Raw genomic sequence first — 17,855 nt, 5'->3', positions numbered from 1 at the left:
TCAATCAAAGTATCTGTTTCTGCTGGGTCTCGGGGGGCAATAGACATACAAGCTGCGACCCAAAGCCTATAGGCTGCAGTTGAGGTATGGGTCCTCGGTAGGACTTTCCTGTGAAGGAAACTGCTATGTAGTCATATCGTCACTGTCCAGTGATAAGCATGTATCTCCAAAACAGCAGCTTTACATGAGAGAGATACAACCTTCTTTACTTTACATGAAAGTCAATAAAAAATAATTTATTACAGGTAATTGTGAAGAATTTCTATTGGTCCATTCATCAAGAAATTTTGACACAGTGTAAAGCACAGTGTGAAAATTATGTACCGTAATTTTCAGGGTAGTAAGCGCACCTGAATGTATGCCACACCCACTTATCTACATGTTTGTTTTATTAAAAACAGTTTTGGTAAGTAAAACACTTTTATTTATTTACAGTAAGCTTAGATTTCCAATGTTTTGATTGAACTGGTCTGTTTTCGTGGCATGAATCTTGTTAGCTGCAGTGTTCAAAGGGTGTGAAAAAAGTAGTGGCTTATAGCCCGGAAATTACGGTAGTAAAATGCAGATTTAATTGGACAGTGACTTCATGCTATTCATCTTTATCAGACACATCACTACCACCTTTGTTCTTTACCTCTGTCACTTGTGCCACACACACTCAATAAATTTGATTCATTTACTTCAACAGAATCAATAAGAACCAATAAATGTTGCCATCACTGACGATAGATAGAGCATATTTTGTGGGTGTACATGCTACTTTGGTGAGGACTGTCCTCGCCTACCATAATTACAACAATCACAAACTTGACTTTTTAATAGCATTTATTACCAGAACGGGAAGGTTGAACATCTAGGCAAAATAAAGAAAAAATAATAACCAGAACATTTCGAAGTTTCTCAGGGCAGTTTCTCAAGACACAGCCCATAATTCTCTCGTACAGTCCGAGCATCTACGGTACAGTGTCCAGCAACTGAAACAGAGACGTCACCCCCGGCAACTCCCTCCTCAACCCACGAGCCGTTCCCAAGAGCTCTCGCGCTTTCCTTGGACCTTCTCCAGCCTGGAGAACGGACCCGGCACCTCCGAGGTTCTCTCATGATTGCGCTGTGGTTTGCCAGCATCCATAATTTTCCACATTTGGTGATCAAAAGCGATGGAATGCATTCGAAACTAATCAACTGGTGGAGACCAGGCCCAGGTGCAACACATGAATGAATGTTTCTTTTCTTTGGGATGCTGAGATTTTATGTTGCTGGCATGATGTCCACCAACTCCGGCGCTGCTAATGAATCGTGAAATAGCTTCTCTAATATAGACAGCAATAAAACACATAGAAAAATGGAACAGTTTAAAGTCTTGGCAGGGTCCTCTCGGCGAACCCGTTCAGTTGCATTCCTCACAGCCGCACGCGAGGATGTAGCGGTAGGTAGCGGTTATTCGGGTCCCGCCGGAGCAGCGCAGGCGCACCGCCTTCAGCTTGGAGGTGTGCGGGCGGCAGCAGAAGCACGTGCTCTTAAACGGCTGCTTGAGGACGGAGCTGAAGGAGATGAGGGGGTCTGAGCGAGACGTGTGGCTGCAGTGACCCTCGCAGCGAGCCAGCAGAACCATCTGTGGAGCAGAGGAGAGAAAGAGCCTTATTACAGGATTATAAGCTCACATGCAATAAAACCTGCAGCATAAAATTTTATTCCTTATGCCTTGAGGAGAGGGCACCCATAAAAAAACCCAAACAGGTTAACACTTTACAAATGTTCATTAAAAAGAGCCCAGTTCTACATTTTTTTCCATGATTTATGTTCAGCCCTGAGGCACACCTGTAATATGGATATAGTTAAATTATCTCTGTTCTGATTGGCTGCTCTGTATTGTACCTTGTTAGAAAAATAAAAGCAGTCAGAAGTGAAATATATTATATATGACATATACAGTCAGTTCAAGCTCAGCTTCTAAGTTTCTAAAGAACATTAAAACATAATCATACAGTACACACTTTTTTAAGGTCTGGATTCTTTTTGCAAAACTGCCATAAGAAATTATTGAATTATTGACTTTACATATCTGTCAGTAATAACACATCAGTAATACTTAATATATGATTTTGATGGACTAATTGCCCCAACCAATCAACTGCTACTCAGCTGTTACTCAGCTGTATATTTCCCAATCACAAGTGATGCCACAACACAAGTAGGGTGAAGACTAGCACATGCCACCTCCGACACATGTGAACTCAGCCACCGTCTCTTTTTGAGCTGCTGCTGATGCAGCATTTTTGAGAAGCATCACAGCGCACTTGGAGGAAAGAGCAGCGACTCTGTTCTGATACATCAGCTCACAGACACAGCCTTGTGCAGATCAACATCACCCTTTGCAGTGATGAGGGGAAAAAGCTCCATCTACAGTACCCAGCCAGAGAGAGCAAAGCAAACTGTGCTCTCTCAGGACTCTGGCAGCTGATGGCAAGCTGCATGACCGGGGTTCAAACAAGCAATCTCCCAATCATAGTGGCAGCTCTGGATTGCTGGTTCAAATCCTGGTCATGCAGCTTGGCATCAGCTGCCAAAGTCCTGAGAGAGCACAATTTATAATTTAGACCTAAAACTAAAACATATAAATTCTAACAAAATCTTTGCACATTTTATCATTTATTTTTAAATGGCTAAATCTGGCAACTAAACTTAAATTGGGCTTTAGAAAAGTTTGAAATTATCAAAATTCAGGAAAAACACATATAAACAGACCAGAACAGAAATGCATGTCTTTTTATATATGGACTGTTTTATTTAGTCCTGTTTAACAATGTTTACATATAGCGTTTCCCTGTTTTATTCAACTCTAATGACTCTTATGCATAAAAATCACACTTCAATTTAAACTCTGTGTTGTTTGGTGTTTTCTGTTTTATATGATAAACAAATCTGTCCTTCTCACAGCTGTATCGTGAAATGTGAGCGAGTGTGAGGAATCCAGGTTTTGTCTACGGTGGAAGCGTCTCGGTGTGGGGCGTCCGTATTGAGTCTACACCGGGGTCCGGAATGGGGCAGAGCGAGAGGCGTGGGCTGCGCCTCGTTTGAACCTTCCCTCAGGACCGGGGTGAGATAAGCTAATACAGAGGGTGCACAGCCGCGAACAAAGCACGGGTCTGTACTCTCTGAGTGACCTTGCACCTGCGCTGAGATGGGAGTGTGGCTGATCTCTCCCAGACCCCTGTGCTGAAGCTCTACCACCTACTACTGGTTTTCACACACATATGAACACACACACACACTCACAGTCCCAGTCCCAGATTCACCTCAGGTGCCATGTGTGAGACACATAGTTTGGTGGCATTGATTTGTGGGTCGTAATTTAAAAATAGTAGAATTGTGAAGGTCTAGATTCATCACGCTTCATTTAGGAGGGTCAGTGACCCACCTGGGCCGCGTTATTAGGCCTCGAGTGCAGCGGTCGATAACAATCGAACCCCCACCCCCAAGCAGAAATTTGACAGCAGCTGTTCTTCAGGAGAAATCTCTTATGATTAAAGGTTAATAAGTGATGTGACAGTGTATTAAAACAGCCCATTTAGCTTGATGCAGATTGACAGAAGCAAACATGACTCAGTTGACTTCAGTCTAGCGTTTCTGAATAAAAGGTGACTAGCGCTGGGCCACGGGCCACGCATTCCTGCCACGCTCCGTAAACGGACTCCCGTGTCACGGTGTCTGTCAGCTGTCTGGTGTCGGCCGAGTGTCACCCCCACCGCCGGGGGGACAATAGCCCGCTTGAAGCCAAAAGCCCCGGGCAGAGCGCTGCGAGAAGTCAAACTTGAGCCAACCTTTATTAAGGGCCTCAGAGAGCAAGTGCTGCCTCAGGATCAGGTTCCTGCCGTCCACTGAACTGCAGTCATTATGATGCAAAATGACAAGAGCAGGTCCTACATCAGTCCTCCAGAGCTTTGATAACACAGAACACAGCCCCCAGGGAACACTGCAGAGAACAGCTGTTACAGTACGAGTATATATGAAAGGTGTGATGATGTTATTATGCATCACTTCACTCAACACTGAACATCTACACCATGGAAAAAAAAAAAACGTACTAGAGCCCTTTATCTCAGCTACAGTAAAATAATACTGAAATAACAGCGATTAAACCGGCCAACACCTTGTTACTACTCTACATCACAGCTTATATATGTGCAGTTTCCACACTTTTTAACAATACATTTGACAGCATGTTACCTGATATATATTTCATTGAAAAAAAAAACACTGAATAATAAAAAATAAGAATACACTGTAAGATGGGCAATTTTACCAAAACTAACACTAAGATAAAAAAAATGGTACTACTTTAAAATAAGACTACTTATATGAAAAAGGGTTTATAAATTGTTTATAAAGGAGTTTGTTATTTGTTATTAATTAGTTTGGAAATACTTTAAAACCTATTAATAAACAGTTAATAAATATATCACAACGCCTAGAATAGAAATGGCAACAGTGAGCTACAAATTAGCAAAATAGTGATTCTACACTTAGTATAAAATTGTAAAAAGGTGTAAAATATACTAAGTGTAACTCTTAGTATAAGAGCTATAGAATATATTTGTATGTTTAACTGTGTACTATCAATTAAATGACTAAGCAAACTACAGATCACTGTTGCCTTTTCAACTGATGTGTTGTAACTGCTTATTTATATAAGGTTTTTAAGGCATTTACAACCTAATCAATAATATTGATTTCAGTCAGAAAATTAGAAGTCAGAAGTATTGTTGTATTCCACTTATACTTTAAGGTACATTGATAAACAAAAGAAATGCATACACTAATTACATTTTATTTTTATTTTACTTTATTATAATGACTTGTTTTATCCTGTCATTTGTTGATTTTTGGGGTACTGATTTAGTTTTGACCACTGCTTTTATTCACTGGCAGTTTTAGAAAGGAGGAAGAGTGCCACAGAGCACGATACAGACAGAGAGAAAGTTGGGACAGTATGGAAAATGCCTGCATTTTTAAACAAAGCAAAAAATAAAAAAACCCTTCTGGTCTGTATCTGCATAATTTCATGAACTGCACTGCTGCCACGCTATTGGCAGATTAGATAACTGAATGAAAGCACAGGTGTAGAGAAAATGCATACAAGAAATGCTCTCTGTGTAAAAGTAGAAGTTTTTCTACTTTGTAACTGAGCTTAAAAAACGTTTCAGATGTTTATAGTTTATTTCATATATAAAATTAATTATCATTTTGTTATCATTTGCTTACTCTGCCAGAAAACATCTGTGGGTCAGTTTCTAAAGCATGTCTCAAGTTAGTTGAATTATTTTGAAAGCAAAGCACAAGAAAATTTATACGTTTGTGCTGTTTGATGTTCATTAAATGTATTTCTTCTTAAAAGGCCGTTGATTAGTCAATAAGTGGAGCAGAAACGTATTTTTTCCCTCACAAAATACAGTAAGAAACTAATGGGGCCAGCACAAATACTCATAAATAAGTTTTATACGTGCTCTCCAAGGATCCTCCACATTCAGCAGCTAAATAGACGTGCTCCGTTAGTTCACTACTGAATACAGCTGACAGATATGGGCGCCGTGGGAGGTACTTTTGAGGCATGAGGCTAGTGCAGGATGGAGATGGAAGAGAAAAAGGGCCAGGTGAAAACAGCTGGGCAGCAGATGTAGGTCCTCCTGCACCCGCTTCCCCCTCTCTGTATTTATAGCGAGAGTGATTGCGCAGGTGGATCTTATGCAGCGTTGCTGAAATTTGCAGTGGAAGCCACAGTCATCCCCATAGCTGATGCAGTGAGTAATAGGCCACTTTAGAGCTGCGACATAGTAAAGCTTGATCTGTGACCTGTGGTACTGTGCACTTTTAAAACGTGCCCTACATCGCTGCTGAAATATTCAGCTCAGGACGGCTGCTGTAACTGGTTTCAGATGGTATAGACTGGTCTTTGAAAATGTGAACACCCAGGAGTTTGATGGAATAGCTGGTCTACCAACATGTCCAACCTGACCTAATTGGTCATTAGCCTCATCATACTGTTTGATTAGTCTACTAAATCCAACTGAACACACTGTAAAAAAAAAAAAAACCTAGAAATGTTACACAATTCATTTGTATTATATTTACCAACCTCATGAAGCCCATCAAATTTTGTTCAGTGCAGATGACTGAATGTCTCAACTAATTATTAATTGAAACAAATTATTCAATTGTTTAGAAAAAATATATAATTTTTTTTAAACTAACGTCTCCATTGATAGTTTATAATTTGCTTAAGCATTAACATTAAAGGAGCACTAAAACCCCCTGATTTTATCTGACTCCTCCCTCAGCAAATTTGAAAAAGGCTAGAAATGGAAGGGGTAGTTTGGGAGGGGCACTGGGTGATGTATGGGTTTAGGGGCAGGGGAGTAGCGAGAGCTGATTGGCTGAGCTGCTTCTGCAGTGTTCCTCTGATAGCAGTAAGATGCAGATGGTTGGACGTCGTTGGGGAGTGATACATATTGTGATGCGTCCGCATACCAAAGTATACTATGTCTATGTCTACAACACAGTTTAACCTGAGAAGGCACTGCAGAGGCGGTGACAGCATTAAGTATGAAGGAACACTGAGATTGAAGATTCCTGACAAAGTCCCCAACAAAGAATCTGCAGAATTTTGAAACAAAAAATGCAACAACTAGCCTGAACTGTTGCATCCCTTAAGACATATTTTCAGGAAGAATGGAACAACAAAACACGTGAAGCGAACTGACTATCGTGGTCAGCCTGGTCATGCTGGTCAAGCTTATATACCATCTAAAAAATCTAAAACATAGTTTAAAAGCTAAAATAATCAACAATTTTAACCAGCCTAAATAACTTGAGCTGTCCAGCATGGATTACCACATTTCCTATATTTTCATCATTTTTCTTCCCTGCTGGCTAGTTTTGTATGCTTGTACACATGCCATGCTCATTTTCCAACCTCACTTTATTCCTTACAATAAATAGGATGTTTTCCTTATTGTGTCTTTATAAGTAATGTAATGTAAATAATATCTGTTCTAATAGGCTGCTCTGTTCTCAAGGAACGAAATCTCTGTTCTCTTCTTATGGTTCTATATCTCACTCTTTTATTTTAGAAATTTCAGGAAAATAATGTTTCCTATTTATTATATTAGCTCTGGATATGTTAATATCTCCAATACACCAGCTAACTGGAGATGTAACTTAATATTTTAGCCCCACTCCTAATTAATCCTTTAATCTGATCAATCTTTTTACATTTTTCCAAGCATTTAGAAGCATTTGATAGATTAAGATAGATTTGGGTTTGAGGTGAAGCCTGCAAGATGATGGACCTCTTGGAGAAAGACTGGTGACCACTGCTCTGCTCTGGCATCGCTCCAAATACATAACACTTTCTGGCACATTTATAAGAGCGTAGGACACGGGGCCTGTGACCCTAGTTGTCAAATCATAAACCTCTCGAGAGACAGTAAAAAAACTCCCTTCTGGTACTTGATATGAACTGTTCTGGCTGTAAACCTCCCCATCACCTATGGTCCACAGAAGGCAATAAGACCCCTGAGTCCGTGCCCCACCTAAACGAGGGATAAGCGAGAGCCGTTTAGAGTTGTAACTGTCACCATTACTTTCAGCAAGAACCTCAAGTGGTCCCATGGGAGCAGCTGCCCTGTTTGGATGCCTAAGCGAGGCTGCAATCCTTTTATAACCCAGCACGGACGCCTACCTGTCCTCAACGCGCCGCATGCCTTTTTAGCTGGGTGCTATTTGTTTCATAATTGAAACAGATACGGCCACCGCTCAGCATGCGTAATCCTCAAGGAACGGAATGGAACTATTTAGTGATATCATAGACTCCTGCCAGCCCCATCCCCCCGTCAGTTTATAGGACGCTGGAAAAAGTCTGCCTTTGTGGATCTCTTGTATCTGCGGACACGTCTCAGCTGGGCTTGTAAGAGATGGAGTCTGGGAAGAGCAGAAGTGCAGCTGTCAGGCTAAAGCTAGAGCTTAGACTGTCCCTACAGTGCCTGAGACCACAGGTGAACCACAGTCTACTGGCCTGGCTCAGTGCGTCTGGCCAAGCCGGGCTGCTACACGCTGTTGTTTGGATGACAAAAGAAATGATTCAGCCACAGCTCTGTTCAGTTCTCTGGACCGGTGCCATCATACAGACATTTTATGCACCCTGTGGGGGCTTATTTCTGGCTAGCCTCTGGGCCCCACAAGCTGCCTGTATGCAGCGTTCCCTGCCAAGGTGTCAAAGTAACCAAGGTAGAGTTCACGAGCAAAGAGCACAGGGGCATGCTGACCACGCTATCTGATTTAATAAACAAATTCGACTCGATTTCTCAGCCTTGCAGCCATGGAGTCTAATTAGGAGGAGATCCTCAGGGTTGATATTAGAATATAAAACCCTTCTGTGCATCTGGAGACTTGCCGTGTTTCCTTAAACATCTTGTTAGCAGTAAAAGTGTGGGTGTAGGGATCATATTGTCTTACAGCAGGGTCGGACCTGCGGGACCATTACTGGAATTCAATAAGCAACAGGGGAGCTGTAGATTACCGTGATCTTGATCAGCATGTGCTTCTCGGTTGGACACTAATAGGCAAAACGAAGCACCATGAAAGACCACAGGGTCACCTCCGCACTGGCACAAGCTCCTGACCAGGTTAGACCCAAATGGGCTTACCAAAACAGTCTGCGTTCATTTTTCACCAGTTTTCCACATAATCAAAGTGGGCATATCTAAAGGGACCCTTGACAGCATGGTTTATACTTTCACAAATGATTTCACAAATCAGAAGCAGGAAAAGGAAAAAACCCTGTTCAGCCAAAAGCTCGTACCTTGGAATTGCACTTGTAGATGGGATGCGTGATGGTCTCGACAAAGTGGTGCCGCATACACCTGTCTGGATCAGTGTCTCCAAGGTGTCCACTCTCAGCCTTGCAGGTAACTCCACGCAGAATGTTCAGCAGCGGACACGTGACCAGCAGCAGCACAATCCCTGGCTGGCTTAGCGGGCCTGCGTTCCTCATACTGGACCTTTGGCTCGATTGCAAAAGTGAGCAAGCTTCCTGGCAGACGAATGGAGGGAAATGATGCCTATCCTACTACAGAGGAAAACGCAGAACTTTATGCCCAACTTCTGGTACCACACTGGTAACTTGGAGCGCGTAGTTAGCTCGTTCCTCAGGCGTCGCCATCTCCTGCGGTTTCTGCTTGGGTGGTTCTTTCTGGAAAGAAAAGAAGTAGGGTTAAGTCTACTGTGGTGCAAGTTACAGAAAAGCTCTTCCAGAGGCATCCCGCTGAGAACAGAATATCAGGTAATGTTTTGTCTATTAGGCCTAGTTAGCGGTTCAGCGTCGTGGGGCTGTTTAAGTTATTACAGGAGCCATTGGTCAGATACAGAAAGGTACAGGATTGTGCACTTTAACTTCTGAGAATCTGCACACGATGGATAATGATGGCCTGAGACAAAGCATCTGCCATTCGCTTAATAAGGTGACTGTATCTACAGCCAGGAACAAGTGGGCTGTGTTGCGTGAGGCATGCTGGCAGCAGTTCTGCTGTTATTATAACAATCCTAATACAGACACAGAAAAAAGGTTGATGTTTTTATTACACAAAGAAGAAACCTAATCCATTAATAAACAGCCTGGGGCAAATCATTTCCCCAGGAATGAATTTTTCATTAGAAAAAAATAGTTCTCAGAACAAGTTCTCTCATGACAACAAGTCAATTGCGAACCCTGAGCACATATATAAATGGGCTTTGCTTCTTTTTTTCATGGTCCATGCACTTTTATTGTCCTCTTGACAATAGTATTCATCTAAAATCACCAAGCCACAACTGCTAATAAGCTTTGTGGAGCACTGGGTAGAAAGCCTAGTCAAGGTTCTTTCCCCCCAAGCCCTGAAGGGAACAGAAACCTAGAGCTAGGATCAGGCTCTTTTGTGGAGAGGAAATTATCATTCATAAAAAATCCAATACGCTGCATTATGTCAAAAACCTTTCTACTGCACTTTTTCCCTCCCTTCATTTTCGTCCCAGAATGTTTCTCAGAGACCCCTAATTTGTCCTGAAATCGCAAACACATCAAGTTCATTTAACAGCGTACCCCTGATGTTTTTCTTTCTGGAGGGAATCATTTAACTTCAGCATTCCTTTGTGCAAGAAATTGAAGTATCAATTTGCCTGTTAAAATAAATACTCTCTGAAATGTTTAACGGCTCCAGAGGGCTTGTGTTTGCAGGGTTTACACAGCCAGACATCGCCGGGTCTGCTCCTAACCTGGATGCTCCAGATGCATCATGCTCTCTGCTCCATCATTTGTTTAATATCAACATATCAGGCATACCGGGCATGATAACGGTTATCATCACCATCATCATCACGCCCAGACATGACTGTTGACATTCAGAAGTGCGAGAAAAGGGCTGCTTTGTTCAAGGCCTGATTCACGGTCATAATAACCAGGCTGAACAATGTAGCGAGAGACATCCCTGTTTACAAGGTGACTACAGATTCCAATAGAGTTCGTAAAAACAAGAGAATGACCTCATGGTACAGTCATGCACAGCCGCCTGATCAGCTAAGTCTGGGGGCTTCCAGCGTTGGGGAGTTGAGTTGGAGTTGGGGTGGGGGGTTATGATGTGCAATTGTGGATGCTCCACCCCAACCCCTCACTCACCCCTGCAGGGAACTGCCCTGGGGCAGGGAGGCAGTTAGGTTAGGTAGGGCACCGCTGCAGCCTCAACACCTGCTGAGATTCACAGATTTATAGAGCCCAGTGTGTCCACAAACAGCAGCTGGAACTTCCGATCCCCCCCATCTGACACAACAACAGCAGCACAGCAGCACAGCAGCATGCCTCCACCCTGTCCACCTCCACCCTTTCTCTCTCCAATACAGCTACACATATCCCACTCTGGACTTGCAAACTCATATTTTTGTTTTGCTTTGTTTTGTTTTACGAGCTCCTAAATTACCCTTGAAGGGTTTGAGCCGTAACGGTTGCTGAACTTGTTGTCCGGTTTCACTTTGGCAAACATGGCCGCTTCGTTCATAATAATGTACTCAAATGTTTCCTTTAATTAGACGTCTCATTAGAACTACAGCCAGAGCCTTCTGGATTTAAAAAATGCTTCTTTATCTCAATCAATGAACAAACAATTCAAATCCTTTTTTTCACATTTGATCACGGTAATGGCTTTGCTGGCAGTACATTTGGCTGTAAAAACTGATTAATTAGACATACATTTTTAAATTAATCTTCAATTTAAATAATACAATAGGATCCTTTATATTTTCATTGCTCCTTTTTTTAAACAAGTACCTAGTCAAGAGTCTCATTATGAAACATGTGCTAAGCTAACCGTTCCAAGGGACGAAAAAGCAATAAACATTTAAAACTAAGGGCAGGAGCCAAGGGTGAGTGAGACACTCCAGAAGTGTTGGTGTGCGTGGTGCTTCCAGGCAAAGCCCAGTCACCCAGAGTCCTGCCGTGATCCCAGAGGATCCAGACCAGGCATGATGCCAGTGTGTGGACCCCCAGACTGGACTGTCACCAGGCATGGCCCTGTGAAAACATGGCATAGCTCTTTTTGATTAATCTGGTTCAGGTCTGGTAAAGGGGCCTGGACGTCTGCAGCATTGGAACTGCGAAATTCCTGACATTCAATCACAGCCACAGGTTGGGAGCAATTCAGTGTAACTTTTCGGCCTCAATCTGACCATTAAAAACCGCAGAGCCTATTTCATTCTGGGAACAAAAAAAAGGGCTTTCTGACCATAGCCAAGTCTGGACATCATCACGTGTGATACGGTGGTTTTTCCTCCACCCGAGCTCACACACACATGCTTCTGAGGAACTCAAGGGACCTCAGGTAGTCTCTTGATATTGGAGCATGTCATCCTGTCTCTGGCTCTCATCGCTGCTCTCCTCCTTGCATAAGCTAAAGCACAGACTGTCATTTTGAGAAGGATTTTCAGACTGAAATGTGCCTCGAGCTATAAGAGAGAGAGGTCGGATAAGGTAGAAAGAAGAAGAGGGAGACCGTGGAATCCAAGTTATTAGCTATGGTTGCCTCAGCATTGCCGTTTTCAAGTAATTTATTTCGGTTGGGAGCAGATTTTCCAGGTAATCCAGGACAAAGTCTCAGAGTTGCCTCCAGATGTACCTTGGTGGGTTTAATCATTCTAGAAATTCTAGAGAACTCTTCATTCTTCTTTTCTTCAGGCCGGTAACTGTTCTGGTGAATGCTGATTACAGACTGGAATAGCGTTGGATGAAGCTGCCGACTCTGTTCAGCACTGTTCAGGAATGCTTTTGATGCTCTCCAGTGCTAATGTTACACTTTTGTTTGATTACTCTGGCTGTAATTCTGTCAATTCTTTTGAACGTAAATGAAGCAGCCCTTCAGTTGCTGTGCGGGTTGGTCCTGTCTTGTGTCCAGTGTGTCTCCTGTCCGTCAGCCTGTCATGCCTCCTCTTATGTTCGCGCCTTACGTCAATGTTTGGTGCTCACTTAGTGCCCCATTGTTTCACCAGCTTTTAATAAACCAAAGGGCAGATTCCTACAGGGGCCAAATAGCCCCCCTCCACGCTCTCCTCCTGGACCCCGTCTGCACCCAAGCAGCATGCCAGCCCTGAGCAGGGGCATTGCCACCACGCTTTGATGCCACCAGCCCGCGCCTCCCTTACTCCAATGGCTAAGCCATGCACTAAATATATCCCGCGTGATAAAGATAAGACAAACAGTGTGGATTTGAGCGTGGCCCACGACCAATGGCAGCGGACCCTGAGAGCCCATGCTAAGCTAATGTTAGCGTTACAATTTAGGCTTCTTAGAACAGATCACATTCTAAGAAGACAATAAAAGTATAAAGGGGCCTGGGAATGCTGCAGCAGTTGAGTCCCAAAACACGTGTTCGGCAATTAGGGGAACTTATTAGGATGTCCTCTTAAACCTCCTCCCCATGCTGTGTTTTGTTCTGAGCTGAGCTGACTCACTCTCTGAGTATTCCCTTTATATCTGGATACTTTTCTGCGTTTTTTAGAAGGTTAATTTACGTGTTTTTTTTAAGATACATTCACAAGAAAGCGATTATGTGAAACCTAACCCCACCAGAAAGCACCAGGCGGAAGGTATTGTCTTAAAGTGTTCAAATGTACGAGGGGAAGCTCCCCACATGCACCTCCACCTCATTCTCCAACAAGTCCATAATAAATAAACAATCCCAGGACTCGGGATTTGATGCTGTGGTGTGATCCAATGACTGCAGCAGCGGGTTCAGTATGGAATTAAGCCATGAATGCTCAGTCAGTGAATGCACTGTCTACGGCGGCTCGTCTCGGCAGGCGACCCACCACAGAAGACACTGCGCCTCTCATCAGGCGCGCATACCATGAACCTGCCCTAGGCTCAGTGCCTTTAACCAGATTCTAATGACTTGCAGTGCGTAAAATTGTCAAGTCAAAGCCTGACCAAGGTGCTGATAGGTGTTGAGCAATGGTGCGTTATCAAAACCACCAAGAATACCAAGAATAACAGAGCGTTTCTTTTCCTCTGTTGACAGAATACAGAACGGATAATGTGAGTGGATTACCTGATTTAATATAAAAGTAATAAATTATAATACATCAACCACAGTTTTACAGCCAAATGTTACAGCCAAAACCAAATATATGATATGTTTCATTCATCATTTACCTGGAATCAAGAACATTCATTGTGTCCCTGCTTTTTACACAGAACAAGCATAGACCTTCTGAGGCAGGACTGCAATAACAATGCACAACGTACAACTTTTCAGGTAATTAGAACAACATGTTACGCAACACATCCGTCTGCTATTTGCTGTCCCATCACACCAGTCCATTCCTAGGATCTAGACTATGTTACAAAACCTAAAGAACGACAGTTTAAACATCACAGTGAAACAACCTGGTAGCTCATTTGACACCCTGTGTCACCTTTAGATCCACACAGTAAGCTCACCTACCTTTTCTCCAGCTCCTTCCAGCTCTCAATATAATATCCAGCCCCGGCTGCACCTCACTGGACTGAAGCAGCACTGAAATTGCTTTTAAACCCCCTTTTCTATCCCTCACTCTCTCCCTCTCCTTTCTCTCCCTCTCCTTTCCTCCCTCGTTCCCTCTTCACTCTCTCTATTTCACTCTCCCTCTCACGCACACTGATTGTGTGAGCTCTGACTCCCTTTCTCCCTCTCTCTCTTTCTCCCTCTCTCTCTGTCTCTTTCTTTCCCTGCTCCCCCTCCCCTCCTCCTCTGCTGTGCTGACATTCACACCCCTCGTTTTTTTTTTTCTTTTCTGTATAGAGGAATCAGAGGGAAAAGGGAAAGGACAGATGATGCACGTCTCAGGATGGTTGTCAGATGTGGAACGTGACACAGCAGTCATATATCACCTCAAGAACCCACACACAACACACACACTCTATCTTACTCTCTCTCTCTCTCTCACACACACACACACACACACACCCTCCAGCTGACACACCAACACGCTCTCGCAAAGCAAATGGGGATTCCAGCTTCGGAATGGTTGTAGAATCAGAGAGCACAGCAAAAGCCCGGCCCTCTTTTACGAGCTATGGGTTATAAAACTGTTAGCAGAATTAGTTTATTTAAAAACAACTGGTCCCCCAGCTTTATAACTGCAGCACCTGCGGTCCCCCAGCTTACAGTAGGGTCACCGAGGGGTTTTAGGAGGTGCGTGTCAATTTAACACAGCCCACGTCAGAGGAGAGGGAAAACTTCAGCTTCTCAGCGTAACAGAAAAAAAACAACAAGTGGGGCATCGAGTGTATTTAATTAGCAGCAGGATTTAAAGTACACTGAAGGTCTACTGCCTCGGGCATAACAACAAATTGCTGTGTTGGCTCGCTTTTTAATAGCGTAACAAACCCTTTTTTAAAGTAAGGCCAAAAGTGAATGAGTCAATTGATCATGACCAAGTGTTTTATATCAGGGAGAGAAAAAAATTAAACCAGCCACACTAAGTAACTAAAAGTATAAGTTGTCAGGTGATATCTTGTGAGTGAGGTTGAACACTGGCAGTCCAACACTGAGTTGGACTGAGAATTAAACTTCACTTTTAGTTATAATGTCTAAACTGTAAGGTAATTAAATTGTAAATTGTAATTTCAATTGCTTTGCAACTTGAAGTTCATTATCAGGTAACAAAATAGATTTATATGTGTCTACTTCTCACATTTATTTAAAGCTCCACCAGGTAGGATTGAGATTTTGTGCTCGTGGGCTCCCCTTACAGTTGCAGAGTGTAATAAATGTTTCAGGCGGATTACACAGACATATTCGGTCCCTTTTCACCTTCTGCCAGAGTTTCTGTATGTTAGTTTGTAAAGAATGAACCAGTAGTCTTTGTAGAACTGTTAGAACTAAAGGTCGGAAAGCAGGTCGCAGTTCTCATTAGCGTTGGTGGCTGCCGCCTTGGAAGACTTACAGAGTCTGGTTTGAGCTCAGAGGAGTACTGCTATTCGTCCTATTACACCTCAATGCAGCGCTGCAGTGAGTTTCAAGCTGTAATTTTATTTCTTTAAAAAAATTAAAAATCAAGGAAGTTCTACCTAGTGGGGCTTTAAGTAAAATATAGATGCTGTATTTACTTAGATTAAGAAAGAAAGAAAGAAAGAAAGAAAGAAAGAAAGAAAGAGAAAGAACATTCTTTAGAGTGAACAGTAGAGTTAGTACAGCAGCTTATAAAATGATGCTTGCTCTTACAGCCTACAACATAAAGGCCAGGCACTTATTCACAATATGTGATCTACAATTTAATCTACACCCTGATCATTAGGGTAAGAAACTGGGGGACTTTTTTGTGCCAAAAGCCTATACAAAAACAAAAGTGGCCAATGGAAAATAATAATCTAATAAGTTATTATAAATTGATTCAACTCAAAGATCTATGTTTGAATGTACAGTATATGTGGCCACAAATGTTGTTGACAATATTCAATTTATATAAAACAGACTTAATTGGGTTTAGAGTGTAATAGGCCTTTCCTTTTCAAAGTTGTCCTTGATCCACAGTGTTAAAGAAGGCAATGATGGTGACTGGTGGCATCTGGATAGAACTGTCCATGTGTACAACATAGGACAAGTGACACAGATCATTGCGTTATGTTTATGTTTAGCTTAAATGAGATGTTGGACATGATACTAGTCTCATGTTAAATTACATTTGGCATCTCATAGTGCAGTTCTATAGAGCACATACAGATTACAGCATATAAACTCAAAAGTATGAACGTATAAGGACTACACATCGCTGAGGGTCTTAAAGAACCCTAAAACTGTGGGGGTTCTTTACATTGAAGAAAATATCATCCAAAGAACTTGTTGGCACCTTAATTGTACCTTTTGTTGAAACAACCTGAATCCCTTTTGTTAAAATTGCAACATAATGTCTATAACCACAGAAGACATTAACACCACCCACTAAGTATTATAAAAAAAAATTAGATTTTTGTATAACCAGTAATTATTTGTGGAATGTGTTCACTTGAATGACAAAAAAGACAACCTTACTGTATAATTAAGATTTCACAAAGAAGACATAATTGCTGTTTTACATCTCAGACAGAGACAGAGAATTTTTGGTGGGATTTTTGTTTTCCATGTTTTTCAGGCAAATACCTCCAACAATTCAAAATGTCAGTCGTGGTGGGGAAAGGGGGGGGGGGCATATTAAATTACCGCAAATATTGGCACGGGGGGAGTGTGTAATCTTCAGATTGAGGTGTGGACTCAATCCAAGAGTGAACTGAAACCCTGTAAGACAGAAATATCTGATAATCAGATTCTTCCCACTTCAGAGGTCTGCTTTTTCAGACATTCTTTCAGCAGTTTTCATTCAGCTTTGTAAAGGGAAAAAACTAGACTATGAAAGGCTGACTATTCCACGCTGGAGCCCCCCAAAAAAAAGGTTTAAATATAGACTTGTTAAGGATATGTGAGGATAATGTTCTGCAAGGCAAAAATGCTGTGTAGTCCGGGCTTAAATCAATCAATGATTGTTCAAAAACTGGTTCAGAAAAATTTGAAACCTCAGGGGAAATTACAGGCGAGCTGCTCTGGGTAAGTAGGGCTTAAAGGGTCAAAAGTATATGAAACACAATTACCTGCAAGGGCTTCTTTGGACCTCACACTGAAAACTCACTCTCGCTTTTTAAAGATCCACTAGCAGCACTCTTCATTCAGAGTATACGATTACATGATTGATGCTTTTCTATCCACTGAGGCTGATTTATAAAGAACTCTGCTAGATTCACAGTACTGTTACATCACAGAGACAGGATTTCACATTCATAATCAATGTTAATGTGACTATTTATTTTGCCTAAATTTATGTTTTTTTGCACAATAACTCTACTTTGTTAAGTTTATTGTCAGGTAATAAAATCTATTTGCATTTAGTCTACCTTTTAATTTCATTAAAAAAATAATGAAAAGTAAAATTAAAGACAAATATAGATACTTTTTTTGCTTAAATTGAATATTCATAGAAAGACAAAGAATAAAACCTTAGTTTTGACCAACTTATGCTTGGGCTTTTTCATACAATGATTTTGACTAACAGTTTACTGAGCCATGGTAAAAAGTCAATGGCCAACAATAATTCAAATACCATATACCAAATACCACATTTCACACACTGTAGCACCAAAGCGTTTTATAAACCTGGCCCCCTGTGTCTCTTTAGTATTTCATGAGATTGAGTCATTAAATGGGTAATATATTCACAAAACCTATGACACCGTCTACTTTCATGGAGAGAGGGGCTGAAATAATATTTCA

General features: G+C 41.9%; 1 protein-coding gene across 1 annotated transcript; it reads right to left on the bottom strand.

Moving 5' to 3' along the window:
- Positions 1-807: 807 nt before the first annotated feature.
- LOC103033400 (norrin cystine knot growth factor NDP) lies at positions 808-14,264 on the bottom strand. Its single transcript, XM_007227823.4, has 3 exons — positions 14,019-14,264; positions 8,858-9,247; positions 808-1,612 (listed from the first exon to the last, which is right to left on the bottom strand). Exons 2-3 carry the CDS (start codon positions 9,047-9,049, stop codon positions 1,388-1,390), a joined length of 417 nt encoding a protein of 138 aa, XP_007227885.1. The 5' UTR covers positions 9,050-9,247; positions 14,019-14,264; the 3' UTR covers positions 808-1,387.
- Positions 14,265-17,855: the final 3,591 nt, after the last annotated feature.

Source organism: Astyanax mexicanus, chromosome 11 (assembly GCF_023375975.1).
Source record: "Astyanax mexicanus isolate ESR-SI-001 chromosome 11, AstMex3_surface, whole genome shotgun sequence".
Lineage (NCBI taxonomy): Eukaryota > Metazoa > Chordata > Actinopteri > Characiformes > Acestrorhamphidae > Astyanax > Astyanax mexicanus.
Note: the sequence above shows the minus strand (reverse complement) of the source record. Positions and strands in the feature narration are given on the sequence as shown.

Bases quoted from the DNA above. Each gene is read 5' to 3' on its own strand.
- LOC103033400 (XM_007227823.4), bottom strand. From the start codon at position 9,049: ATGAGGAACGCAGGCCCGCTAAGCCAGCCAGGGATTGTGCTGCTGCTG. The intron at 1,613-8,857 runs GTACGAGCTTTT...TCTGCTCCACAG, and splicing joins TCTACAAGTGCAATTCCAAG to ATGGTTCTGCTGGCTCGCTG.